Genomic DNA, 26,913 nt, shown 5'->3' on the forward strand with positions numbered 1-26,913 from the left:
TCGGTGATGCAGCTGTCTTAGAATCACTTCTGCTCCTTTACCCCTCACCTCTGTTCCTGTAGATGATCCCTGTAGAATTCATTGGTTCACCAATCGCACTTCGGTGCTCTCCATACTTGGGTCAACCATGGGTGCTCTCTCTGGGGTGAGTACATGTGTGTTGTGTTGTGTCTCACCAGGAAAAGTCTTGTCACACAGCAGCGATTAGAAGTTAAATTGCTATCAGCTGATAAACAACTTTATACCTTTAGTCTTCATCGGTAAGCACAGCATGCCTATGACAAAATGGGAGGTCGGGCCTGGAGGGCTGCCAGGAAGCTCTTGATCAGCTTGTCTGGACTACAAACTGTTATCAGCAGAAACAAGGAAGGCACCACCTCAGCAGGTTGGAAGGTGAAACTGAAGGGTCTAGAAATACAGGAATAAGATAGGAATGTAGGAATAAAACCTTAAAAAATTAAGAGATGGAAAAATGACAGCCATCAACTTGGCCAGCAAATAGGGACTAACCTGTAACTGGGCCCTTCTGTGTTTTACGATTGACAGTTCCGTCAGCAACCCAAATGTTAGTGTTTTTTTTTTTTTTCCCCTGAAGATTGCCCTCTGTAGCCCTGGGGTTAGCTATTTTGATAACCCCCTACCACTTACTACTGAAACCAAAGTTAACTTTTAATGAGTTCTACGTGACAAGCCACTTTACATTCTTTCATATTCCTCCTGCTTTGGGAACACAGCTGTGTCAGGAAAAGTTGCAGGCTTGGGTGAACATCAATTATCTGTGTCAGGAAGGGCTGCAGGGATATACAAATACCGTTTAGCTAAAACCCTCTAAAACTTTGTTAATTGAAAATTTTAACACCTAAAAGCAATTTGTCTCTACAAGTTTAACTCAAAACTGTAAAAATTCCTTTGTCCATGCCTAATGCTATAAGAAGGGGCTCATGACCCCACTCCAACTGCCACAGCCTCAGAATCTGAACCATGGCTGTGCTCTCAGCTAGCTGATATGCTTTTGTGCCCCGTGGTGATTTTTCTTTCTTTGTTTTTTTTTTTCTGGAATAAAGTCTGCTTCTGGTTTATTAGACTTTGGGTGGTCTGTCTCCCATTATTGTGTGACCCCAGACCCAACAAAACTGACTCTACAAAGTTGTCCAGTGAGCTCCACATGCAGGCTGTGGTATTTACTCACAGTCACTAAATAAATAATCTTTAAAATGTGCTTGCTAACCTTATAAGATTATCTATAGTTATTTCATGCTTTCAAGTTATATTATAGAACCATAAAAGCAGTCAGGCATGTTTGAAATTCTCAAGGTCTTTTAATAAAAAATCCCAGAGCTTGATATTGTTGGGGTGAAAGCTGAAAGATCAAAGACACAGAGCAAGCCACAGCCACCACCTCTTACCTCACCAACTCCTCAGCCTGAAAGAGCTCTAGCCAAAAGGGCTGCAGCCAAAAAAGCTTCCTCAGCCGAAAAAGCTTTTGTGCCTGTCTCTTCACGCCTTATATACCTTTCTCCTCCCACCCATATCATTTCCTGTCTCAACTTTCCTAGTGCTGAGATTAGAAGGCATGTGTGCTTCCCAATGCTGGTATTAAAGGTGTGTGCCACCACTGCCTGGCTCTGTTTCTCTCCTAGACTGAGTCAATCTCATGTAGTCCAGGGTGGCTTTGAACTCACAGAGATCTAGATGCATCTCTGCCTCCCAGGTGCTAGGATTAAAGGTGTGTGCCACCACTGCCTGGCTTCTGTGTTTAATCTAGTGGCTTGTTCTGTTCTCTGATCTCCAGGCAAATTTTATTAGGGTACACAACATATCACTACACAGGCATATACATACTTGTGTGTGTGTGTGTGTGTGTGTGTGTGTGTGTGTGTGTGTGTGTGTATTAACCTTCCATGATTAAGAAGGGTCTACCCACATAAAAAAAAAGTGGTTGGTTACTCCCATAACATCTGTACCACTGTTGTACCAGTGGCCCCATCTCGCTGGCAGGTTTCTATTTTAGCTCACAGGCTTTACAGCTGGGTGAGATGGATGATTACTTTTTTCCTCCAGTAATATGTGTAGCACCTTAGTCATAGGGGGTGAAGCTTCTTGTTGAGCACCAGCTCCATTTCTCCATGTTCAGTGACATCAGTGGTGTCTTCATCAGTAGAGCCTTACCCTCAGGCTGTGGAGAGTAACCAATAGCCTTGGCAAAAGTCTATGATGTTTGGTGAAGAGGGGGGGTATCTATGGGACCCCGTTGGCCAACATCTCAAAAAGATGTAACCTATTCCTGATATTGAGGAATTTATTTGGTGGCATATGATATCTAGTTGGGGTATTGTCTCCTCCACTATACAGTACCCTATTTAAACTTGTAGGTGGAGTTTACCTGTCCTGACTGCCTGCTCCCAAATAATCACTCGCAGACTTAATATAAATTACAAATGCTCACCTGATAGCTTAGACTTGTTACTAGTTAACTCTTACACTTAACCCATATTTCTTATTTTACCATCTCCCATGAGGCTCATCGCTTGTTACCTCAATTTCTACATGTCCTGCTTCCTCAGCCCCCTTCATCCCAGCATCTTCAGTTTGATTGTTCCCCTTAAGTTTATCCTACCTTGCTACAGGCCAATCAGCTTCTTTATTAACCAGTGAGAGTAACACATATTCAGTGTACAGAAGAATTATTCCACAGCATAAGCTCCTTTTAGAATGTATTTTAGAAAGCTTCTAAAGTAGTAGGTTTCACATGACTTCAAAAGTTAGTGTTCGTTGTCCCCATACTCCCCTTATCTCTCTCCTCTCATTTAATCTTCCTATCCTAATTTTTTGGGGCTTTGTTTTGTTTTTTAATTCCATTGTCCCTTTACAACACTATAGTGTTCCCCCTTCTTTGGAAGATTCACTCTCCCTTCCGATTCTCTTACTAACTTTTGTGGTCACTCTGATTGAAACACATATATTTAAAGCTTAAAACCTAACACCAACCCATAAAGAAGGCAATGTGTATCTTTTGGATCTGGGTTCCTTCAGTTTAAAGGATTGTTTCTAGCACTATCCATTTGCCTGAAAATTTTCATTTTTCTTAGCAGCCGAATAATATTCCATTGTGTAAATATACTACAATTTTGTTACCTATTCATAAGTAGATAAACACCTAAGCTGTTGCCAATTTGTACTTTTATGAATAAAATAGAAATGAACATGAATGAGCAAGTATCTTATGGAACTCATACATGACACTGTTAATAAGGCTAGAACTTAAAAATAGATAGTTCACTGGCCCAAGGGGGGAACATACTATTATTCTACTAAAGGAACATAGCAATAAAATAACTTGTAAGACATATTGCTATATCCATAGATCAGAGCATTGCTGAACCCTCATCAGAGAGTCTTCTTCTTGCTGTAGACTGTAGTTAACACAGAAATCCACAACTGGACAATGTGCAGAGAGTTTTTGGAGCACTCAGCCTTAATCATCAACAAACACACTCTCTTCAAGGCTCGGGGATCTATTCAGAAGGCTGAAAGGCTGTGAAAACAGAAGTGATGGATGACTCCAAGAAAATAACTTCTTCCAGACACAAGGCTGATGTACATATGAACTTACAGAGACTGTTACAAGTGTGCACAAGTTTAAGGCAGACACAATCCCAGCACAGAGAAGGGGAAGTAGACACAAAGTCCCACCCATAACCAAGAAGCTGTTTGCAATTGGTACCTGCTGGGAGAGAGAAACACTTTTCTTCAACAAGGTATGTGAAACTGGGTATATTAACTACACCTCAGGGCAGGCCCCATGATCAAATCAGAAGTAATTGGCCAATAAAATCAGAATCTATTCTGTGTGTGTGTGTGTGTGTGTGTGTGTGTGTGTGTGTGTGTGTGTGTGTGACAGAGAGAGAGAGAGAGAGAGAGAGAGAGAGAGAGAGAGAGAGAGAGAGGAGAGAGAGAGAGAAGGGGGAGAGAAGGGGGAGAGAGTGAGAGAGAGCATGCGCATACTTTGGTTTGTTTTTATTTTGTTTTTTTTTAAGAGAAAGAATATAAAAGTTGGGTGGATGTTGGGGTTAGGATCTAGGAGGAGTTGGGGGAGGGTAAAGAATATAATCAAAATATATTCTAGAAAATTTTTTAAAAAAAGATATAAACTGATGAAATAGAAACTTTTTTATGGAACATAATTTTTTTCTTGATATGCAGCTCAGATTTTATCTATTTCTGTACAACTGGACACATAAACACAAGACATAACTATTCTTGGAAGCAAAAATTCAACATCAGCTGGTTTTTGTTCATTTTATTTTAAATATATAAATTGTCAGTATACAAAAGTGTGTTTTAATACATTTATTTCCCATAGTACTTCTCAGAGTGTTTTGGAAACTAGAGAGTGAACATAAGCATTCTGTGGATTATGTTCAAAAAGCGGCAGATTTTATAGAGAATCAGTATACCCTACAACATGTATGTTCAGGACAGAAATAAGCATTATAAAATATATAAAAACAGATTTGGAAATACAAATACAGTATGCTTTAGTTGGATTTTAAAGATGCTTTTTTTTCTTCTCTTTCCCTTTTACCTCAAAAGTAATAAACACTTTTGAAGCTGCGTGTATTGTTGCACTTTTGATTTTCTGTTGTACAGTTAATGAGCCTGGGAGTCTGGATAACTGGTCATCAATCTGGCCTTCCCATTCTTTTGTTTCTTCTTCTTTGATTAGTAAAGGTTTTCCCAGAGTTTGGCCAACAAGGTCACAGACTTCTTGAGCTTTGCGCCATGCATTCTCAACAGCAACAAGACAGGCTTGCCGCCTTAGGGGTTGAAAGTAAAGATTAATATGGCATTAAAGGAACCGCCACACTCAATAGTTTTAATTAGGATGAATAATATAAAGATGTGCTCAACTTACCGAAGATTCTCAACAGAACCTGGAGTGTGATAGAACTCAGGTGGGTTGATGACAACAGAGCTGTCTAGCTTTTCAACCAGAAAGTTACAAATATTTTGCATTTTCCCAAATTCAGTAAATGTAATGCAGACCTGTAAGTGAAATGATACTTGAAGTTATTGTCATGCCTCATGTAGTTTTAAAATTTTGTCTAAATCTGAGTATAAAAAGTAAAGCCAAGCTGGTGTGGTAGTGCACACCTTTAATCTCTCACTTGGGGGACAGAGTCAAGTAGATCTGTGAGTTCAAGACCAGCCTGGTCTACAAAGCAAGTTTCAGGTCAGACAGGGCTACACAGCAAGCCCCTGTCTCAAACAGATAAACAGGTAGGAAGGAAGGGAGGGAGGGAGGGAGGGAGAGAGGGAGAGAGGGAGGGAGGGAGGGAGGGAGGGAGGAAAGGAGTAAAGCCAGATTATAAGGTTCTTTTATAGTAACAAATAACAAATACACCAGATAAGAAAAAAAACCCAAAGACTTGTGACTATGAAATTTAAAATGATCTGATGTTAGCTTGTATATTTAAAAAAATTTTAAAAACATTTTAAAATTTTTACTTTTTCTGAAAATTGGAGGGTTCTCCCTTTCAGCTTCATTATTTGGCTAATTTCTAACCCTGATACCATTCTGACTTCTTAGTCCAATTTATTCAATTAGATTCTGATTGGTAGTTAGTATGTCACCCTTTACTGATACCACTGAGGTGTGTGTCCCTTTCCAGTGGTCTTACTACACACAGAAGTGAATCTATTTCCCTATGTATCCACCTTTAAACATAGAGCAGCAGTCTCATTTCAGCAAAACTTGAAAGCTGTAGTATTTTCAGCTTTTAATGGAAGACCAACTCTTTTCTATTAGAGGGCCTTTCAAAATCTCAAGCTGTTAAAATGAATATGCACAGGTTGTAGAGGAGCAGGAGGAACTGAAGAGGAGCTGACCTCATACAGCATGGACAGCAGTGTTTGGTCATAAATGTTAGCCAAGGAAGAGTAGTGTCCCATCTGGTTTTAGTAAATACTGGTCAGAGCAACAGACAAAGGAACAAAGATTCAGTGGGTCACTTTAAATTGCAAGATTGGGAAACTCCAAAGCCTGAAGTTTTCCCTTTTAGTGAGTCCATATCTCCACTTCAATATATTATCAATGTTCTTTCAAAGGCCATTCTTTTAAGATTTACTTTTATTTTATGTGTGTGGGAGTTTTGTCTACATGTGTGGTTGTATATTATGCGTGTGCTGTGCCTATGGAAGCCAGAAGAGGTCATTAGATACTTTGGAAATGGAGTCACAGATGTTTGTTAGATGATATGTGGGTGCTGGAAATTGAACTGGGTTTTCTGGAAGAGCAGCCAGTGCTTTTAATCACTGAGCCATCTCTCCAGCTCCAAAAACCAATCAATCAATATCAAACCTTTGAAGTGACCAGGCTGACCTCCCCAGATCTGGGCTGGCTGCCAGCCTGGCCCTGATAGTACACTCTTCTGGAACGTCACTACACTGGGCCTCTGTTTAGAGGCTGGTGCATGGTTTAGGTCATCTGCCTATGGATCCTTCTGGACTTATTTCATCCATGAGCATGAGAGCACCCAACGTGGGGCCACATACATCCACATAAGGCCTGAGAAAGGTTAAAAAAAATTTGGAACATGGAGTCAACTGCAGCTTCCCGGTGACCATGGTCTCCCAAGTAGGCTCAGCAGCATACAGAGATGTGGCTACTGGCCGCTGCCTGTGGCCTGGAGCCAACCAACAGCACCATGCACTAAGCTGAGCTGAGCAGCAGCTGACATAACAGTTTAAGATTTGTCTCATGTGTTCAGAGAACACTCAGATGTTCAGTGAAGATAGATCCAGACTGGGGGGGGGGAGGGACCTTTAAGATGGAATCCAAAAAATGTATTGCATTGGGGAAGAGGTTATGCTTTTGTTTCCACAGGAAATAAAAGGCTGTGGATTCATTCAAGATTAAAGAGAATCAAGAGTGATGGGGGAGACCTTCTGAAAATCCTGGCTACAGACATAAAGAAATAAACCTAGTAAAACTACAAGATAGGTGACACATATTTTACCTGTTCAAACATAAAAATAAAATCATCTTTGGCTGGCTTGTGTACAATGCACAGTCCATGTGTTAATGCATATATATATGTATATATATATGTATATACACACATATACATATATATGTGTATTATGTATGTTACCTTTGAAAGTTTGTGTGTTTTCAGAGCAAGGGGAACAGACACCAGTGAAAATAGGTGGCCCCTGTTATTTATAGTTTTTTTTTTTTTTTGGTTTTTCGAGACAGTGTTTCTCTGCGTAGCTTTGCGCCTTTCCTGGAGCTCACTTGGTAGCCCAGGCTGGCCTCGAACTCACAGAGATCCGCCTGCCTCTGCCTCCCGAGTGCTGGGATTAAAGGCGTGCGCCACCACCGCCCGGCTTTAATTTTTTTTTTTTGTATTTATAGTTTTATTATGTTAGAGTTAAAAAACCTTTCATTTTTATTTAGACAAGGGGGAAATGTGAAATATTCCTTTACACTGTGAAGATGTGTCACTGTGACTGGTTTAATAAAGAGCTGAATGGCCAATATCTAGGCAGAAAGAGGTTAGGTGGGACTTCTGAGGACAGAGAGGTCTTGGGGAAGAAGAAAGGCAGAGGAGCCAGACGGATGCAGAGCAAGCAGGACATGCAAGAGGAGAGGTAGAAGCCACGAGCCATGCGGCAGCACATAGATTAATAGGAATGGGTTAATTTAAGTTATAAGAGCTAGTTAGGAACAAGCCTAAGCTATGGCCAAGCTTTCATAATTAATAAGTCTCTGTGTCATGATTTTGGGCTGGTGGTCCAAAAAAGCCTACTACAGAACTATGCAGCTTCCTGTTGCTCTGATAAGATCTTGTCCTTCACCTCAAACCCTACTAGACTCCTCCCCTGCATAAACTTGGGGCCTTCTTTTCAGATGCTCCTAGCATGAATCTCACCCGTGAAAAGGGAACCACCTCTGCCCAGTCTCCAGGAAGTTTGAGGAAGTGATGTACCCAATGGAATCAAGACCAGAGACATTTATGGTCTTCTGGGTCAAAATCAGACATCAGTTCTCATGAGAAGGCAGAAGGGTGAGCCTCAGAGAAGCATTAAGGGGCTATATGTGTTCTGTGGGTTTTCTTTGTTGCCAACAGGTTCATGGGGGAACCCAGGCTTCCCGATGGCTTACTCAGACAGGAACTGGCCCCACAACATGTACTTTCCCCTTTGCCTTCCTTGGGCAGGTGTCAGTCCAACCCGCAGAAGGGTTCACGTGGGGAGGAGAGATGAATGAGGAAGTATTATAGAAATACATACTAGATGACAGGAAAGACAGCGACACAGGATAGCTTCGGGAAGGCCCTGGGTCAATACCCAGTCGCCTCAAGTTTTTTTTTTTTTCCGAGACAGGGTTTCTCTGCGTAGCTTTGCGCCTTTCCTGGAGCTGGCCTTGAACTCACAGAGATCCGCCCGGCTCTGCCTCCCGAGTGCTGGGATTAAAGGCGTGCGCCACCACTGCCCGGCCTGATTCCTTTATATCTTAAAATGTTAGCCTCAAGTTTTATTCCAAAGGGCTTTTTATACAATGCCAAGGGGTGAGACAAAAGACCTCCCCTTTCAAGATCAAAACACAATGCACAGCCAATTGTAGACCCTTCAAAACACCTGGTAACCACACCTGTAGCCAAATCATCCCATTATGCAGCCCTACTGGGTAAAGCAAGCCCAGGTTCTCTGACCCTGAGTAAGGTCTCACTAGAGAGCCTCTGTGGACCCCCACAGGCAGGGCAGATGAGATTCAGAATTCCAGGTCCAAAAAGGTCAAATCCCCTTAAGCCAGGTTTAATTAAGAGCTTCTTGCCCTGAGCAGTAAGGAAGATGTTTTAAAATATAGCTGTTTAAAAACAGTCCTGGGTAAGACGGAGCTGTGAAGTTCCAAAAGAGGTCAAGAGCTTTTCCCAACTTAATTGGCTTGTTCTCAGAAGAAACAAAACAAATTGCTCCCCCCATAGCAAAGCCAAGGTTGCCGCAAGAATACAAGAACCAAAAGGGGCTATCTTTAAAATGTCTTCAAAATCAGCCGAGCGGTGGTGGCGCACGCCTTTAATCCCAGCACTCGGGAGGCAGAGGCAGGCGAATCTCTGTGAGTTCGAGGCCAGCCTGGGCTACCAAGTAAGTTCCAGGAAAGGCGCAAAACTACACAGAGAAACCCTGTCTCGAAAAACCAAAAAAAAAAAAAAAAAAAAAAAAAAAGTCTTCAAAATCACCTGCATAGAGAAGTAAAATCAACTTAAGCAATCCAAATTAAAACCTCAATAAATGAATCTATAAATTTGGTAGTGCTGAGACATGTGTAGTGTTGAGGCAAGGGGCAACATTCCCCACCTCACAACATCCCCAGAGATGGAGAAAATGACTATGAAACATTATTGCTGGAGAGTCCCTTTTCAGTAATCCTGAGGCATGTATAAAAGGGGCAATGAGGAAGTAAGGCAGTCATTCAAATCCTGGGAGATGGTAAAGTGGAAACCCAAAGACCTTCAGTGGCCTGTGGGTACATCCATCCTTGGATGGAGGGGTTTATGAGGGGGCCAGGTGTCCCTAGTAGTCTCAAGGTCATAGGGGTGGGAGAAACAAGGGTGTGTGTGTGTGTGTGTGTGTGTGTGTGTGTGTGTGTGTGTGGCTTCTGCTGATCCTGTCTGCTCTCCCACGCTGACTCCACTAGTTAAATTTGAGTGTGAGGGGCCTCAGTGTGGTGTGCTGACTTAGCCTGGTCTGGCCAGGTCATTTGTAGGGATGCACATGGAGCCGATTGGGTCCCAGTTTTCTTCTCTGGGAAAAACAAAAAGCAGGAAGCCTGGGAGGGATAGCCACAGAACAGGAAAGGAGGCCTCTCAGGTTCTAGAGAACTGAACCTGGCAAGATCCCAACATCCTGGTCCTGTCTTGTGCCAGCACCTGATGATGGCAAGGTTCTAGTTTCTGTTGGATGTGCCCCATCACCCCTGGGTCTCTGGGTCCCAGCAGCAGTTGGGGAAAGAGGCAGATGAAGGAGGTCAATGTAGAAGAGCGTGAGGAAGCTCCGGCAGTGAGGCTGCTGTTTGATTCTTGGAAGAGGCCTTGTTGAGGAGCTTGAGGTAGAAGGCACTGACTTCAAGTGTTTGGGGTGGAACTTCTCGGCTCTGCTCTTGATGCAGCAGCTGATAACAGGAGAACAAAATCCCGCTGCCCATGGCAGTGCGCCTCCAAGTACTGCTGCCCATTTGCTCAAAGAAGCTGCTGACAAAAAGCGGGAAATACTCCCAGCACACATGCACTCAGGGTGCCATAGAGTGGGATGTAGTTGTCCAGGATGGCTCCAACACAGCCACCACACTTGGGTGCAAACTGTCAGAATAATGTGTCCAGCAGCAGGCTTCTCCCTCTTCTTACGAACACTTCCATACGAGGAACAGAAGTGTCAGCACCTCAGAGAAGTTCCAGGATCTGAGCTCTTATTGGCTATAGATGCAGAGGAAGTGCTCAGGGTGACGTGTCTTCCCCAGGATGGTCACAATCTGCCTGGTGATGGGCTTCTCGCTGGCCTTTTGGCAACTGTGGAGACCCCCAGCTTGTTCCAGTCAGACTGAAGACTCTCCAGTATGCTGTGGAGCTGGCTCCTGGGCTTTAGAGGTCCTTGGAGGTGAGCTGTTCCAAGTCTTCCCCTGGGCCATGAACCCTCCTCCTTCTTCTAAATAATTAGATCTGTCCCATTACTTCACAAATCTCCTTTAATTTTATTACTGGTTGCTCCTCAACTCCCAGGCCCTTGGCAGTTAACCAACCCGTGCCTGATTGACAGACCTGCCTCTTCCAGGAATATGCCATCTTTGGAGACTCCTTTAACTTGGCGCATTGCACGTGCAGTTCCAGCCATTTCCTGCATAACTGTTTTACTCTATGTGGAGTTCTGTTATGTGGATAAAACCACAGTTTGTCTGAAACATTCGTTTCTAGTTTGAGGCTATTATAACTAAAGATGCTTTTTCAAAGTGGTTGGAGATACTCTGCATTTCTGAATGTATTTTTGACTCAGTTTGCCAATTTCTATTTTTAAAAGCTAGCTAGGATTTGGAACAGGATTGTAATAAATCTATGTATAACTCACTTTAGGGAGAACAAGAATCAATAATGTTGGGTCTTCCAAATACAAACAAGATACATTTCTCCACTTATTTAGTTCTTTCTCTCAGAAATGTTTTATGATTTTTAGCATATTTTATCAGCTGTATCCCTTGACATTTAAAATTTATGCTTATTACTTCCAGTAGATTTTTTTTCCCATAACATTTTCTAGATAGATGGTAGTGTTGCTCCTAAATGAAGTGTTTTATTTCTTCCTTCTCAGTTTGGATATTTTTATTCTTGTCTGTCCCCTTCCCAAACTACACTGACTAGAATTTCAAGTATAATGTTAAAAAGAAGCCATAAGAGTAGCCATCATCTTTATATGGTAACTGATCTTAAGCACAAAGTATTCAGTATTTCATTATAAAGGCATCACGTTACCTGCAGTTTTTTAAATAGATGCTCCTTATCAAATTGATTAATTTTGATACAGTGAGACAGGGTCTCACTACGTAGGCCAGGCTGGCCCAAAACTCACAGAGCTCGGCCTGCCTCTGTCTCCCTAGTACTGAGATTAAAGTTATATGCCACTATACTGGGCTTGCAGAGAATTTTTGTTATTTTTTATTAAATTTTATTAAGAATTTTGTTAAGAATTGATGATGGCATTTTATTAAATGCTTTTTCTGCATCTACCAGAATGAACCTGTCATTTTTCTCTTTTGGTTTCTTAATATGGCGACTCAAAATGATCAATTTTTTTCAAATGTTAAACCAACCTTTTATGCTTAGGATAAATCTTACTTGGCTATTATGATTTCTTGTGTATGTATCTGAGGCCTAGTGTCCTGTTGCTGTAATAAAACCCTGACCAAAACAACTTGAAGAGGGAAAAGGTTTATTTGTTTTAAAATTCCAGGTTACAATCCAGCACTGAGGGAAGCCAACACAGGAACATGAGGCAGCCAGTGACATCCAGTCAAGAGCAGAGCGAATGAACGTCTGTATGTTGACCAACCACTCAGCTCACTTTCTCCATTTTCAGAGTCCAGAACCCAAATACAGAGACTGGGACCGCTCATGGTGGGCTGGGTCTTCTACATCATTAACATAATCAAGACAATCCTCCACAGATGTGCACAGGCCAGCCTGATCTGGACAATCCCTCATTGAGAATCTCAAGTGATTCTAGATTATATCAAATTGACAATTAAAATGAACCACTCTTATGTGTATAGATATAACTGAATTGGATTTGCTAAAACTTCGTTTATAATTTAAAACATCTGATTGATAATGATATATAGTTTTCTTTCTGATATTTGCCCCACACTCCACGCACACCAAGTTTTACTATCTTCTGACTCCAAAGAATGAGCTGGAAAGTATTATGCCTTTTTCAGTTTCTGGAAAGGTCTACACAGTTGGAATGATGTCTTTTTTAAACTTACTTATACACTTTTTAATTTCCTTTCAATTTCTTCTTTAATACATGTGTTACTGAAAAGCATGGTACTGAAATTCCAAATATTTGCAGGCTCTTGCAGAGAACTTTCTTTCTATTGGTTTTTAACATAATTCCTCTATGGCTAGAGAATGTACTGTGCATGTTTCAACTGTGCTTAAGGCTACTGGCCCAGAACATAATCTGTCTTGGAAAACGCTCCAGATGAAGGCATGGGTGCATGGTTTGGGGACTAAGTCATCTATAAATGTCAAGCAGGTCAGGCTGGCTGATAGTATTAGTCAAAAACTTCTATTTTTACTGGTTTCTTGTTGCGTTGGCTAATCTTGGTTGTCAACCGGACTCCATCTGGAATCAGCTAAAAGCCAAGCAGCTGGACAGGATGAAAGAAGCTTTTGCTCTTTGTCTGCTTGCCCTCACCCTCGCTGGTGAGTCCGTTCCTTCACCAGCATTTAGAACCTCCTTCTCTAGGATTCTAATGTAGACTGAAGACCACCGGAGACACCCAGCCTCATGGACTGAGCAACTACCAGATTGTTGGCCTTTCCATTGTGAGACTAACTGGACCACAACCTGTAAGCTACTGTCCTACTAAAACCATAGTAGTTCTATCATCTTTAGTATTCTGAAGCTTTGTATAATATTAGAAATGGACTAAGCATGTATTGCCATGCTGAACTGGTAACTTTAGCCTTAAAACAACTCAGTGATCTGAAAAACCCTCCAGTTTTCCATCCCTTGTTCAGTTTTAGAACAATCTCTTCCCCTGAGCTCTTGGTGAGCCTTTATAATAATAAACCTAAGTATAACTAGGAGTGATGGGCTGGACTGTAATCCCAGCACTCAGAAAACTGACATAGGAAGAGCCTAAACTTGAGGCTAGTGTGGGCTACATAAAAATAAAGAGCAACAAAATCTCTGCCCTCCTAACTAGGATTGCCTGCTCCTATATTCATTACAACCTGAATTCCTAATGGGTAGAACCCTTAGAGGGATCTACTATCCCACTAACATCAAACCTCTATAATTTAGAATCCTGCCTGACAACTCTTCATTCTGTCAAAATAATCTATGTCGAATGAATGCCTAAGGCCACAATGAATAATTGTAAATTTCCTGCAGATAGTTAAATTTTAGATGAGCCATCACAAAGCTTATAAAGATGACTGTTTATTGTTGAAATTCCTATCCCAAGGGACAAGGAGTCACCTTTCCAATGTCCATTCTGTCCTGACACTCTGATCTTACACTTCATCTCTGAGAAGTAGGAGCCCCCGTGATCTAACCTTAATCTTAGTGCTAGGAAGCACCATCACATTGACTGACAGGAGAGCACCCGGTGCTTCCGGAGGTTTTCTACCTCTGGAGAGGAAGAGTCTCTCTGGTAGACAAGACTCTATTCTAACTAGGTCCTCTTTGTTTCCTGTGACAAGGTGGCAGCTGGACTAAGTGTCTCGTGAAAACATGAAAGTCAGAAACAGCTGTTTTACACTACTAGACATACTATGATATAAATCCTGACCACCTGCCCTCAGAGTGAGAAGCACAGCATGCTGGGACCTCAGTCAGCAAGGATTGAACATTCTGAAAACAGTGTGCTGCTTATGTGGATAAAGACTGCATGATTTAAAATTTAAATGCTTTTTATCACAGTGACCATGGAATTGTGTTGAGAAACAAAAGAATGTTTTAAAAGTGTCTCAAGCTTTACAGCTTTTTCATGTAAATTTTAATCTAAGGAAAATTTCTTTTCTGTAGTGACTTCTGCTCACCAGCCAATAATACTTCCAAAAGTCTGCAGTATTTAGCTGCTTTTTCCCTATTGTTGTTTCTATTTCATTTGACATCATTTCTCTTAAGTAGATCTCATTAAATTTGTTTTAATGCATCACCAGACACATATTCTCAGAACGAGTTTGAGAAAAAGCATTTTTGATCATCACCATAAGACTCATCTCTCTGGTAAGTTTCAGCGCAACACTACACCTAAATTGCAGCTGCCCCACGGTCAAGGTGCTTTCCATCACTCAGTGCGTACCTCGGCTTCCATGTGATAAGCATTTTCTACTCTTCTAATATCCTTTGTGACGGCGACATTTTCTGCCTGAAACAGAAAGTACCACAGTTAAGTTACCAAACCTTTGCCTATTGAATTCTGTAGTTTCTGCCGACAATTAAGAAACCTGAGTTTGAAATAGGAAGACACACAGTATACAAAAGATGAGCTGCCTGCCTTGATGTTTCAAACTTCCTTAAAACTGCCATAAAATCAATCCGAAGCCTACACATACTTGTTCAAAAATTTGATCCATTTTCACTTCAGGTTTTAGTTACTTCACTTGTATAGAAGGTATGGACTGATTTGACAAAGTACCTATTGTGTACTTTTGGGTAAGTTACTCAGTATTTTTTGAGCTTCTGCTTCTACATGTATAAAATCAGGTCAATAGACATACCATATGGTTGCAAGAATGATTTTAAAACAAGTTGTATGTAAAGTTCTTGGATAGAGAAGACAAAAGACAGAAGTAGACCCCATAATATTACAGTATAGAATTCCACTATGCCTTCCCTGCCACAATGTACTTCTCAAACTATGAGCCAAAGGGGGAAAGAGAGAGAGAGAGAGAGAGACAGAGACAGAGACAGAGAGAGAGACAGAGACAGAGACAGAGACACACCCCACAACCAACACATATACTTACATGACCATGATTGTCCCTGAATCTTCCCACAGATATGGAAGGAAGCAAAACGTTGAGTTCTACAATCTAGGAAGTAAGTCCTGAGTAAATGAGTATTGCTTGACATGGGGAAATCCATGTAAGGACCCCAGTGCCTCAGCCTCATGGGTCAACAAAGCCTTCTTCCAGTCAAAATACTGACAGTGTGTGCAGAAAATGGCCACTTTACTTTCAACACACACACACACACACACACACACACACACACACACACACACACACACACACACACACACACACACACACTCTTACACCCTAGAGACTGGTCCTGCCTCCTTATCCAGCTATATACAACAACCCCACCTCCCCATTCTACTGCCTACAATAAACACGCTGAGCTTCCGGGGTGCTGCAGCTTCTCTAGTGGAGAGCAGTCTGTGTGCGTCCATGTGTATGCCATTTCTTCATTCCTTTCTGCCTCAGGTGAATCCCTGGAGCCGTGCAGAGCATAGCACCTCTTGATGCTTACAGTCCTAGGTCAGAATCAGTGTTCATTCTGTTTCCATTCTCCTCCTTCACCAGGGAGAAGGAAGATTTGCTCAACACCAGTACACATGCACAGTGGTTTCAGAACTAGTATACCCTGGAAAACAGACTTATCCATCAGAGCACGGGGTTTCTGTACCTTTATCTTTACCCTTACAGTTTCCAGTTAAAACACTATTTCCTAGTTACTTAGGACATGCCCTTCCCCACTTCCTTTAATACAGCTGTGTTCTTTGTTTATAACAGAACTGGGTTCATTAATCAGTCTCAATTCTGTCCTGGGACTAATGTCTGACAGGCTGTTTGATACCTTTCCTCCCCTAGCTTGCAAATGTTACTATTTACTCCGAGACTTGTGGCTCTTTGGGTTCTGACAGATGCATAAGGTGATGTATCAACCACTCCACACAGTGAAGAACTGGTCTTCCACACTAAGGGCTCTCCTGTGCAGCCGCTTTACAGTCAACCACTTAGTCGCTCCACAGGTTTGTCTTTTCTGAATGTCGTAGGGATGGAATAATCAAACATTTGTCTTCTTGGTCTGGCTTTTTACTGACCAATATGCACCTAAATGACTACATTTTGGCTACACTGTAGGTTAGAGGCCAGGAATATTGCTAAGCATCCTACAACACACAGGTTAATCCAACACAAGGGAACTAGCTCAAAATGTCAGCAGTGCTATGCTGACAATCTACCGTGCCAGCCCACTTCATGAGGCTCCTTACTATATTACAATTTTGTTTCTACACACATACAAAAGGCAGACTCTTGTTTTATTTTTTGTTTTTTTGAGACAGGGTTTCTCTGTGTAGTTTTTGGTGCTTGTCCTGGATCTCACTCTGTAGACCAAGCTGGTCTCGGACTCACAGAGATCCGCCTTGCTCTGCCTACCTAGTGCTGGGATTAAAGGTGTGCAGCACCACTGCCCAGCAAAAGGCAGACTTTTAAAACAAAATGGTCAACACAGGAATAGCTATTTTAAATACTATGGAAAAGGTAATAGGCTCAATAGCCATAAAAAAGCTATATAAGATTAAACTTAAAAAGTGAAAACCATACAACTATACAGAAAAAAAATTTGAATAAACTTACTATGACACAATATTGTAAAATAAGCAATTATCCTGAAATATATATGCTCAATAGCAAATATAAAGGGAAGTTCTACTTGTTCTGTAGACGTTTCTACCATCTAGAACTACAGACCCCATCTCCATGTTCTCATTTAACATGCCCTGTTCCCTGCAGGCAGGAAATCTTCCCAGTACATAGTAATGAGGAGAGAACATGGCCTCAAAGGTTTTACAAAGATGTAATAATTTAAACAGTGTGGATAACATAGGAGTACCATATGACTCGATGTTTTACTCTAGAGCTGGGTCAAAATACCTTAAGAATGCAAAAACAAAACAAAAAAAAAACCCCAATGACTTGGAATATTTCAAAAACAGTAGGCAGTATGGAATCCTACTCAGCAGCAACTATGTGATTCAAGTGAACCTGGAGAGACCACCACCATTTTGGATCCCCACATTTGCTTACCACAGACATGCGGGTATCAAAATGTAAGTTAATTTGTCTATAGCATGTCTCTCGCCACAAACAGAAACTTAGGCTGTCCATTCAGGCTTTCCTTCTGGATTCATGTCTGTGTACAAGTGTTTTGCTCACATACATATCTGTGCACAATGTGTGTGCTTGGTGCCCACAGAGTTTAGAAGAGGTCATCAGATCTCCTAAAACTGGAGTTACAGGGCTGTCAGCTGCCATGTGTGTACTAGGAATCAAACAAAGACCCTTGGCAAAGAGCAACTTTAAAAAAGTGCCTAACGAAAAGCAAAGTGCTCTTAACCACTGAACCACGTCTCCAGCCCACAGGATTTTCTTTCTAATGTGGTTACAATAACTAACTGTGGCTGTCTCTTAAGCTGACTTATCATCATGTAATGTAAGGCTCAGGGATGGATGCAACATTTAGAGTCACACAGGAAGATACCGGGAAAGTGAGGGGACTTAACCACATAAATCCTAATTAGCCACGAAACAACCTGATTTTTCAGTTATGTGAAACAACCTGAGGTTTTCATTTTTAAAGGTACGTGGAGATCATTTTGCAAAGTTAAGGCTGACTAATAAGGGTTATCAGGCACAGCTACTCACCTAGTTAAAAGAAAATGAAACTTGTTATTTTACCAAAATAAACTCCAAGAATAGAGTATTTATGGACTCTTTAGGATCTCTGAAGATTCCAGGATGTGCCATTTAATAGCCATATTGCCTTACAATCATGGGCTGAATAAATAGTACATTAAAGGTAGAAAACATACAAAAAAGATTAATGAATTTGGCTAAATAAACTATCAAAACTTTGAAAGTTTAAAACTATGTAAGTTACATAACCAAGATGCAGACTTGTTTTTGCAATATATGACAGCCATAAGTTATTGGTAATCTTAAAATGCAGAAAAGATAAAGGAAAAATGGGCAAAATATTATGAACTAAAAATTTATATGGAAAAGCTTAACTTCCATTGTTAAAATGGAAAATATCACTTCTTTGGACTTAATGAATTTGAAAAGTTACAGAAGAAAATAATGGCTACTGTGCCAAGTGGAGAAGGTATAAACTAATCCTCCTAAGTTTTTCATAAGCCTTCTTCATATACACAAACACATACACGTGTGTAAATATGTAGCATGTGTTTTTTAGTCATGAAAAACAATAGCAAATGAACATGCCAAACTATTCCTACTATTCCCTATCTTAATTTGGGTATGGCCAGAAGCAGATTTGGAAACAAGGTTTGGATTAGTTCATTTTGAAGGTAATTCCAAAAAAAAAAAGGTGGGTCGTGGGGAGGAAGACAGAAGGGAACCAAAAGAGTTTGGGTTGTGAGGCAAATTACCATGGGGACAACTCAAACTGACCCTGCGGAGAAACTGCAGCTGGGTCAGGAACTCTCAGTTACTCCACTCAACAAGCGAAGAAGCTGGGGGTCTCCTGTCCACTCCTGTCAGTCACTCAGCTCAGTTCTTTATTACCTTAACTTGAAGACTGCTCAGGGTGGGGCAGGGAAATATCATTTCCTGGTATTAATGCATGACCCCATTTGCAGGAAGTTTCAGAGCCTGGCCAGGCAATTAATTCACATATAATGGCAGACAGGTGTTGGGCCAGCAAACATATAAAAGGAGATTATTAACATCACCTGCTATGTCCCCTCCCTGACACCTCCATCATCCACTGCCAAGAGAATAAAGTAATAACATCCTGTAACAGTTAAAAGCGTGGGTCAAAGTTCTTGGCTGGCATCTAAACTTGTCATTTCTTAGCTGTGGGCAAGCTAACTGCCAGTAGTCACTCTGGTCCTGAGAATTCTCTTCCATAAAGCAGCAATGTTAGTACGTCATAGGGTAGGAATATTAAGTGAGACAGCATTGTATACGATCTGTCAACAGTAAGTAGCTGTCGTAATTATAAAGACTATTGAGACACTTCAATAGGACACTCGTGTTAGAATCTAAAATAACTTCTCAGGCTTGTATTTTGAGCACTTGTTTCCAAGCTTGTGGTGCTATTTTGAAGCCTGTGGAGCCTGGCTAGCAAAGTAGGCCACTAGAGGTGGGAATAAGGTGGAGTGTTACAGGACGATGTGCACGTGTCTGCATGTGTGCATGCGAGCGTGCGCACACTCACAGAGTTATACTTGGCCCTGCTTCTGGTCCCTTTCTTTTTGCTTCCTGCTCCGGGCCATGGGACTAGCTCTTGACGCCACAGACTCAGCCTTCCCTGCCACCACGGCGAGACCCTCTGAAACTGTGAACCAAAATAAATTCTTCCTCCTTCAAGTTGCTTCTGTCAGGTAGAGTAGCACCGGTGAGAAAAAGTAAAGCTGTACAGTCACACAAGTCTACATCCGGCCTCCAGGTCTCTCCTTTAGTCTTATCTCTTAATTCTCTCCCAGGCTGCCCAGTGTCCTATGTGTTCCAGCCATACTGAATTACTCAGAGTGCTGTTAACATATATGCCTGCTGCATTCTGATGTGGGACTGGCATGATTTCCTTTTGGCTAGTGCTTAACATTTTAACACAATGTCACTTCCTTTATGAAGCCCTTCTGGAAGTCTTAAGGTAAAATCAATGTTATCTCCTCGATGTACTATCCACATACTTTCATGGCGGCACGAATCATGCTATTCTATTCTGCTCACAGGATTTCAGCAGCAGAGGGCTCAGGATTTATTATCTGTCTCCATCAAATCCTTCCTCTCAGAGCTTGGGGAACCCTAGGGAAGAGGAGGAAGCAGCAGTAGTGGGGGAGAAGGGGGGGGTTAGAGGACACCAGGAGAACAAAGCTCATACGAACTCAGAGACTGAAGCAGCAATCGCAGGGTCTGCACGGGTCTGCAGCAGGTCCCCTGCATACATACTACAGCTTTTAGCTTAGTGTTTTTATGGGATCCCCATAAATGTGTGAACAAGTGGGTCTCGGATTCTTGTGCCTTCTCTTGGGATTCTTTTATTTGTCTGTTTGCTTGTTTTGTCCAACTTTGATATGATGTTTTTGTTTTATCTTACTATGCTTTATTTTTATATTACTTATAATTATATTTATGTTTGGCTGTCATCTCCTAGACACCTGTTCTTTTCTAGTGAGAGACAGAAAGGGAATGGAGGTAGGAGGAACCAGGAGGAGTAGAGGACAGGAAACTGTAAAGAATCTATGTTTAATAAAAGGGGAAAAAAGAACAAAACATAAAATTAATACAGAAATCATATATTAATACACATTCATATATATTATAATTATATTTATAATGTATAGTTTTAATTAATATATACATTTTAAAAAGAAACAGATACAGTTGCTTAAACTAAATGTACTTGTGTGATTGGTTCTTTGGAAGCTGTTGATAAGCCAAGTTTGGAGAAAAAAAGATTAACAAATGTCTCTAAAATTTTGCCCTTCATATCACACACACACACACACACACACACACACACACCCTAGTCACTACTGTGAGGGTATAAAATGGTTTTTGAGATTAGATGATGAGGGTGGAGCCTCATGGATGGAATTAGTGTCCTTATTAAGTTAGTGTCCTTACTAAAAAGGGGCCCCAGTAAGTTGCCTTGTCCCTTCTATCACGTAAGGACACAGGGAGAAGGCGCCACCTATGTACCATGAACTGAATTTTCACCAGACCAAACCACAGCCGTGGTGCCTTAGCCTTCCTATCCTTCAGGGCTACAAACACTAAATTTCTGTTGTCCAGGAGCTACTCAGATGGGGATACTTCATTATAGCAGCCCCTGAAGTAAGACCATACTAGGTTAAGTGCCACATAAATCTGAACAGTGTTAGGGAATGCTTAATAAATGTTTCTCAGTTAAGTAAACATTATTTAGAACGTTACAACATTTTCCCATTAAAACAATGCTAAAACTGACTGCTATATCTTCCTACAAATTCATAAATTCATGATCTACAAGTAATAGAGCTAATAACTTATGCATTGTTTCATTCTTTTCTCTTTAACTCAGTTGAAAGCATTTTTCATGACATGCATTATGTATATGGGCATTACTCAAATGGCAATCATTCTGAGAGATAAGTACATCAAGAATTATAATAGACTGATACACTTCATTTGAAGTAAAAAGTGGAGTATTGTATAACAGGGATTAGTGCTGAATGCCAAGAATATGATTTTGGTCTGGTTCTTTAAAAACAAAGCAGAATTCATCTAGATTAGGAAGGAAGAGAAGTCAGGAAATATGGATGAGAAAGTCAGGTTCCATCCCTTAAGCAAGTGTTGAAATTGGGAGGGGCTCTTTAATCAGAGGAGTGTATATTTACAAGCCAATATTTCAAAGTTTAAAATGTATAATATTATAAGGACTTTGTGAAGAACATAATTTACCCTGAGGAGCACTATGAATGATTTTTATACCATCTGTTGAGCAAGCTATCTGTATGAGTGCTTTCCTCCATTAGCAAAGACAATTTGGGAAATTACAGTCCTCCTGTACCTTGCCTTGAACAATGACTTTGAATGTAATTACTATATTTATTTTGTTTTACATATTAGGAGTTAGAAACATGGGTTCAGATCATGTTCTATGTCAACGACATAAAATGCTAACTACATTATTCAAACAGGACTACAGGAGATTTTTTTTTTTTTTTTTTGCCCAGGTCATTTCAATTATTCTGGTTTTGAATGCAATACAAAATTTCTTTTAAAATGCAATACTTTATTTTCTTTTAAAAATAAAGATCTGTTTTTCGAAGGTATGACATTTCTGGTACAGAGCAAGATTGTGTTTCACTCTGAACAAATCAGTTACCCCAGAAAACCACAGGTCCTGCAGGTAGGGCCCTGTTTTCTACAATGATAACCCTGAGATAGACGATTGTGCGTGGCTCCCAAGTTTCTTTCATCGTAAGTATCTGAAGTGCGGCAAAGTTGAAAGCAACCTCGATTGTGGTTTCAGGAATAGGATTTCAAATAAAGTTCTTAAAGTTCAGAGCATTATTTTATCTCTCTAAATCTGGAAAATGGGGATATTAAAACATGCATAACAGAGTTTCAGTGTGGAGTAAGTAACGCTATTTCCGTTTTTGCCCCATTCCTTAAAGGGGGCTTAAGGTACTATCTATTCAGTGATTTGTTTCATGGGCGTGTCTAGGAAGAAAAAGCATTTCACCTATGATACCTACATATACTGACTTTAAAAAAAAAGGTGAAGACTAAAAAAGTTGGTAAATTTAGGGTAGGTGATCACCATAAACCGGAAATGGACGCCAAATCTGCAATTACACGGAAGATCCCCTCCACAGGAACCTTTGATCGGGAGCAAGCAGTTCAAGCTCCTCACCTGCCAATTTCAACATGCAGAATAAAAACAACCCCCAACAGGGGATTATGGTCCAACATTCTACTTAGGCAAGCATTTACATGTAACTTTTCAAGAAAACATTTCAACACTCTAAGCTTAGAAACAAAATCACTGCAGCAAATGAGACCAGATTAAAAAAACAAAAACAAAAACTATCCAATCTGCATGTGGGATTTCAAGTTCACTGCGGCCAATAACTGCTTTCATTTAGACTCGAGAAGGCAGGCTCGAGCATCCATTGCGCCCGGGGAATGAATACTGGGGTAACAAAAGCATCCCCAAAGCTCCCGAGTCACCCGCTCTGCACCCCGTCCCCGTCCCCGGGGAGGCTCACCTGCAGACCCTGCTGCTGGAGGCTCTGCGTGATGTAGTCCAGGCGGCGGCACACACTCTTCTTGGCCTCGGCCGCCGCCTCCTTGGTGCTGCTCACCCGCACGGCCACTTGCGCCCGGTCGGGGCTGGCGGACACCTCGGCCGAGCCGCTCACGTGGACCTCGCGGGCTCCGGAGTGGGCCTTGGCGACGTGGGGGCGGCTGCCGACGGGCTGCGCCTCCAAGGCCGAGATCGAGTTGTTTTCCCGGCCCAGGTTAGCCCAGGGAACCAGTTCCATGAACACCCGCGACGGAGGGGCGGGTTGCAGCGACATAGCTGGGGCAGCTGCGTTGCCATAGCAATGCCCGCGGGCAGGCGGGGACTGACGCCGGGCTCCCCGCGCGCCGCTACCGAGCGCGGCGGGCGCAGGGGACGCCGGGATGGGAGCGGCGGGGCCGCCGCGTTCCGGGGTGCAGCTGCCGAGTGGAGACCGGCCGACGGCGAGGAGGAGGCCGACTAGGGCGGTACGCGGTGACCGTCGTCCTCATGGCCTGCGGGAGCCTGGGCAGGCAACCCTGGCCTCCGGGTCTTGAGCGCGGGCCTCCCACGTGGCCTTGCTCCCTCCCCCCCCCAACTCCACCCCTTCATCCCTCGGGCATCAAGCGGACGTGGCCTCCGTTTCCGGAGTGTGTGACCCCCCCCCCAACCCCCGCAGCCCTGTCTTCCTGGGTTTTATGGTGCAGGTCGGCCTCCTAGGGTGCCAGGCTCCCATCCTCTTTACCCGCAACTAACTTGTTTTGATTCTGGAGATAAACCACGTTTTGCCCAAGAGAGTTTGGACCCTGTGTGTGGTTCTTCGGGTTAGTTTTTCCAGGACAATGTTGTTATTATTTTTCTTTCTTTCTCAGCTGCTGTATGTCGATGGCCCGTTGTATGTAGACCGTCGGCCCTCGGGAAACATAAGGGATGGCTCCTGGTCATCGCTACAGTTTTTGGAATGATCGTCAAGTCTCAGATTCTAAAATGCTTGGAGTAATGCTGGTCTTGAGCACTGGCATTCAGCGTGGGTGGTGACAGGCATGTCTTGAACTTGTCTGGTATATATACCTTCCTCGCCCGTTTTTGCAGATAGGTTCTCAGCCTGTAAACCTGGCTGGCCTGGAACTTAACCGTGTTTACCAGACTGACCTCGAACCATTTCGACCCATTTCTTGACAGAACCTTTATAACAAGAAACTGAGCTTTACCCCTTCAAGGCCCGCCATTATAGTAATACCCCCCCCCTTCCCTTTTCTCCCTCTTTTTCCTTTTCTCTTTTCACTCTCCTCCCCCCTCCCCTTTTCCCTCTACCTTTGGAGTGCAGGGATGAAAAACTACCACACCTGGCCTATAGTCATTTTCTTAATCACCAAGCTGTGGTCTTTGTGACCACAGCTGATCTGTTTACTACTAGAATTATTACCAGAATAGGGAGGAGAAAAATTTTGGGGGAAAAATGTAGGAAGTAGTTTCTTATAGGAACTTGAAAAAGTCAACAGTCTTAGAGATTTTTCCTCAACTTTTGAAAAACTGGGTGTTTTTTAAATAATTCATTAATTCAGCTAGATTAGGCAGTAATCTCTTCGTTTGGTTCATCATTAGGTTAACATAATTGTTCAGTCTGATGTTGATTGTCAGATGAGAATATACACTGTTATAATTTTAAAACTTTCTTCCACATACATATATGCAGATTTTACAACTCTAGACAATTAAAATATCTCGAAAAATTGTTTTTTCTTGTTGGTGAATCCCAGCGACTGAAAGGTCCTCAGGCTTGGAATCAAGTGCCTTTAATGAATGAATGATGTCATCGGCCAAAAAGAGAGAAAACAATAGAAGTTTTAAGTGTATTTAGAGGACTATAAAACTTTCAAATTGGTGGAAAGATGATTAAGTTGTATAATTGGCCAGCTGTATTGAAGAAATTGAACTAAATATTATGTGATACACTGGAAATAACATTCAAACGGGAAAAAATGAAGAAATATGTACCTATATGTAATTCTGAGGAATGAAAGGCCTTTTTCTCTTAAGCATATTTCAAACATTGAAGCAACCATAAAGGAAAAGTCTGGGGGAAAAATGAATACACTAAAAAATTGTAAGAATGTAAACCAAAAACAAACAAGAAGAGGGGAAATAAGTGTTTGTAATACGATGTATGCAAGGATATTTAGAGTGCTGCCTTCTCTCCTCCCCACCCCCACCCCACCCCAAAATAGATAAGGAACACAGATATAAACTGTCAATAGGCTTGGGCTGTCACTGATGTCTAACACAACATCAGATTCTCAGAGTTCTGCAGGTTGGAAGTTCAAGATCAAGGCATCAGTAGGTTTGGCCTCTTCTGGGGTATTTCTGGTTTGCAACAGCTGCCTTCATAGGCCCACGACTCTGTGCCTTATGAATGCCATCCTTGGTGTCTCTTTCTCTTCTTACAAGACCAATCCTATTACATGGATTAGAGACCTGTTCTTGGGGCTTCAGTTAACCGTAATTACCTTTTTAAAAGCTCTGTCTCCACACAGTCACATTGGACTTAGGACTTGAGCAAATGAAAGGGAGTAGGGCAGAGCATGTGCCGATTCCTACAGACTCAAAGTACTGAATGAGTAATGGCCTGCAACACTAAAAAGAAAAAAAGAAACAGTTTAAACAATTTATTGGCAATTAAAGAAATGAAAATTTAAACAGAAAGATTTCTTTTTAAAACTGTCATTTTGGTGACTAATGAATTCAGAATGCAGAAAAATGGATAAAAGTAATTTTAAAAGAAGGACAGATTGGTTTTTAGTGACAGAACTATGTAATAAGTAAAAGTAGATATGCCTCAATGATTTATGAGTTTTTCAGAGGAGAATGGATGGGGATGAATGCATCTATTTGTTCAGCTTCTTCCTCAGAGTTAAGGCTCAGCCATTAGCAACCATTTTGAGCAAGGTAACTGTACAAAGTTGATTGAATCAAGAATATGCATCAAGAATTACTTTTCTTGCTCTGGGAGAAGAGACATGGAGTAAGAGCAAAATCTGTATCATTAGGTCATCAGAGATGCATCATTATTATGCATCATCATTATGTATCATCAGAGATGAGCATTTTTTTTTTTTTTTATTAAGGCAGCACTGGAGATAGCACAGGATTCTTGAACCTTCTCTGCAACTTCAGTTTCCATGGTACTTTCCATATAGAGATCTCTTTCTGGGGGTCACTGGTGTGATGATCAGTTCCCACCTAATTTTTTCTGAGAATTCATACATTTATAGTAAAGGTCTTTTTTCCAACATAATATTTTTGTTGGTTATTTGGAAATTTTACACAGTGCACCCCGTTCACACTCGCTTCCCATTCCTCCCAGGTTCACCCTCCCACCTTTGTGTCCTTACCCCGAAAAAGAAAGAAACACACACACAGAGCCAGGTGGTGGTGGCTCACCCCTTTAATCCCAGCACTCGGGAGGCAGAGGCAGGCGACTCTCTGTGAGTTCGAGGCCAGCCTGGGCTACCAAGTGAGTTCCAGGAAAGGCACAAAGCTACACAGAGAAACCCTGTCTCGAGAAGCAAAAACAAAACAACAACAACAAAAAAAGGAACACACACACACACACACACACACACACACACACACACACACACGAGATCCAATTTGTGTTGCCTATATTTTCATTTTAGGCATGGTCAAACTCCCAGTAGCCAGCTCCTTAAAGATAACTGAGGCCTTCTCCTCACCCATGCCAGAAGCCATCAACTGTGAAGAGCTACACTTAAGCAAACCTGTCATAATTTTTAAGGACTCTGCAATGGCTTCCTGTTAGACTGTTTCTTTTGTGGGAAGGAGGGAGGTTGTCACAGAAGCCTTCAATGTCTCTCATTC

The 26,913-nt window shown here is 41.7% G+C and overlaps 1 protein-coding gene and 1 long non-coding RNA gene across 2 annotated transcripts; one reads left to right on the forward strand and one right to left on the reverse strand.

Annotated features, from left to right (window-relative positions):
* Position 1: 1 nt before the first annotated feature.
* LOC121830918 (uncharacterized) lies at positions 2 to 4,334 on the forward strand. Its single transcript, XR_013052870.1, has 3 exons — positions 2 to 145; positions 3,506 to 3,758; positions 4,204 to 4,334. It is a non-coding gene; the product is annotated as an uncharacterized LOC121830918 (long non-coding RNA).
* Positions 4,286 to 23,583, reverse strand: Irak1bp1 (interleukin 1 receptor associated kinase 1 binding protein 1). Its single transcript, XM_042281383.2, has 4 exons — positions 23,021 to 23,583; positions 14,588 to 14,653; positions 4,916 to 5,046; positions 4,286 to 4,817 (listed from the first exon to the last, which is right to left on the reverse strand). The coding sequence occupies exons 1-4, from the start codon at positions 23,330 to 23,332 to the stop codon at positions 4,550 to 4,552; spliced, it is 777 nt and encodes a 258-aa protein (XP_042137317.1). The 5' UTR covers positions 23,333 to 23,583; the 3' UTR covers positions 4,286 to 4,549.
* Positions 23,584 to 26,913: the final 3,330 nt, after the last annotated feature.

Source organism: Peromyscus maniculatus, chromosome 7 (assembly GCF_049852395.1).
Source record: "Peromyscus maniculatus bairdii isolate BWxNUB_F1_BW_parent chromosome 7, HU_Pman_BW_mat_3.1, whole genome shotgun sequence".
NCBI classification, from domain to species: domain Eukaryota; kingdom Metazoa; phylum Chordata; class Mammalia; order Rodentia; family Cricetidae; genus Peromyscus; species Peromyscus maniculatus.

Excerpts from the sequence above, each read along its gene's own strand:
- Irak1bp1 (XM_042281383.2), bottom strand. The coding sequence starts at position 23,332 with ATGTCGCTGCAACCCGCCCCTCCGTCGCGGGTGTTCATGGAACTGGTT. Across the intron at positions 5,047-14,587 it reads CTTATCACATGGAAGCCGAG|GTCTGCATTACATTTACTGA; the intron begins GTACGCACTGAG and ends TTTCACTTACAG. Across the intron at positions 4,818-4,915 it reads GGTTCTGTTGAGAATCTTCG|GCGGCAAGCCTGTCTTGTTG; the intron begins GTAAGTTGAGCA and ends TCAACCCCTAAG.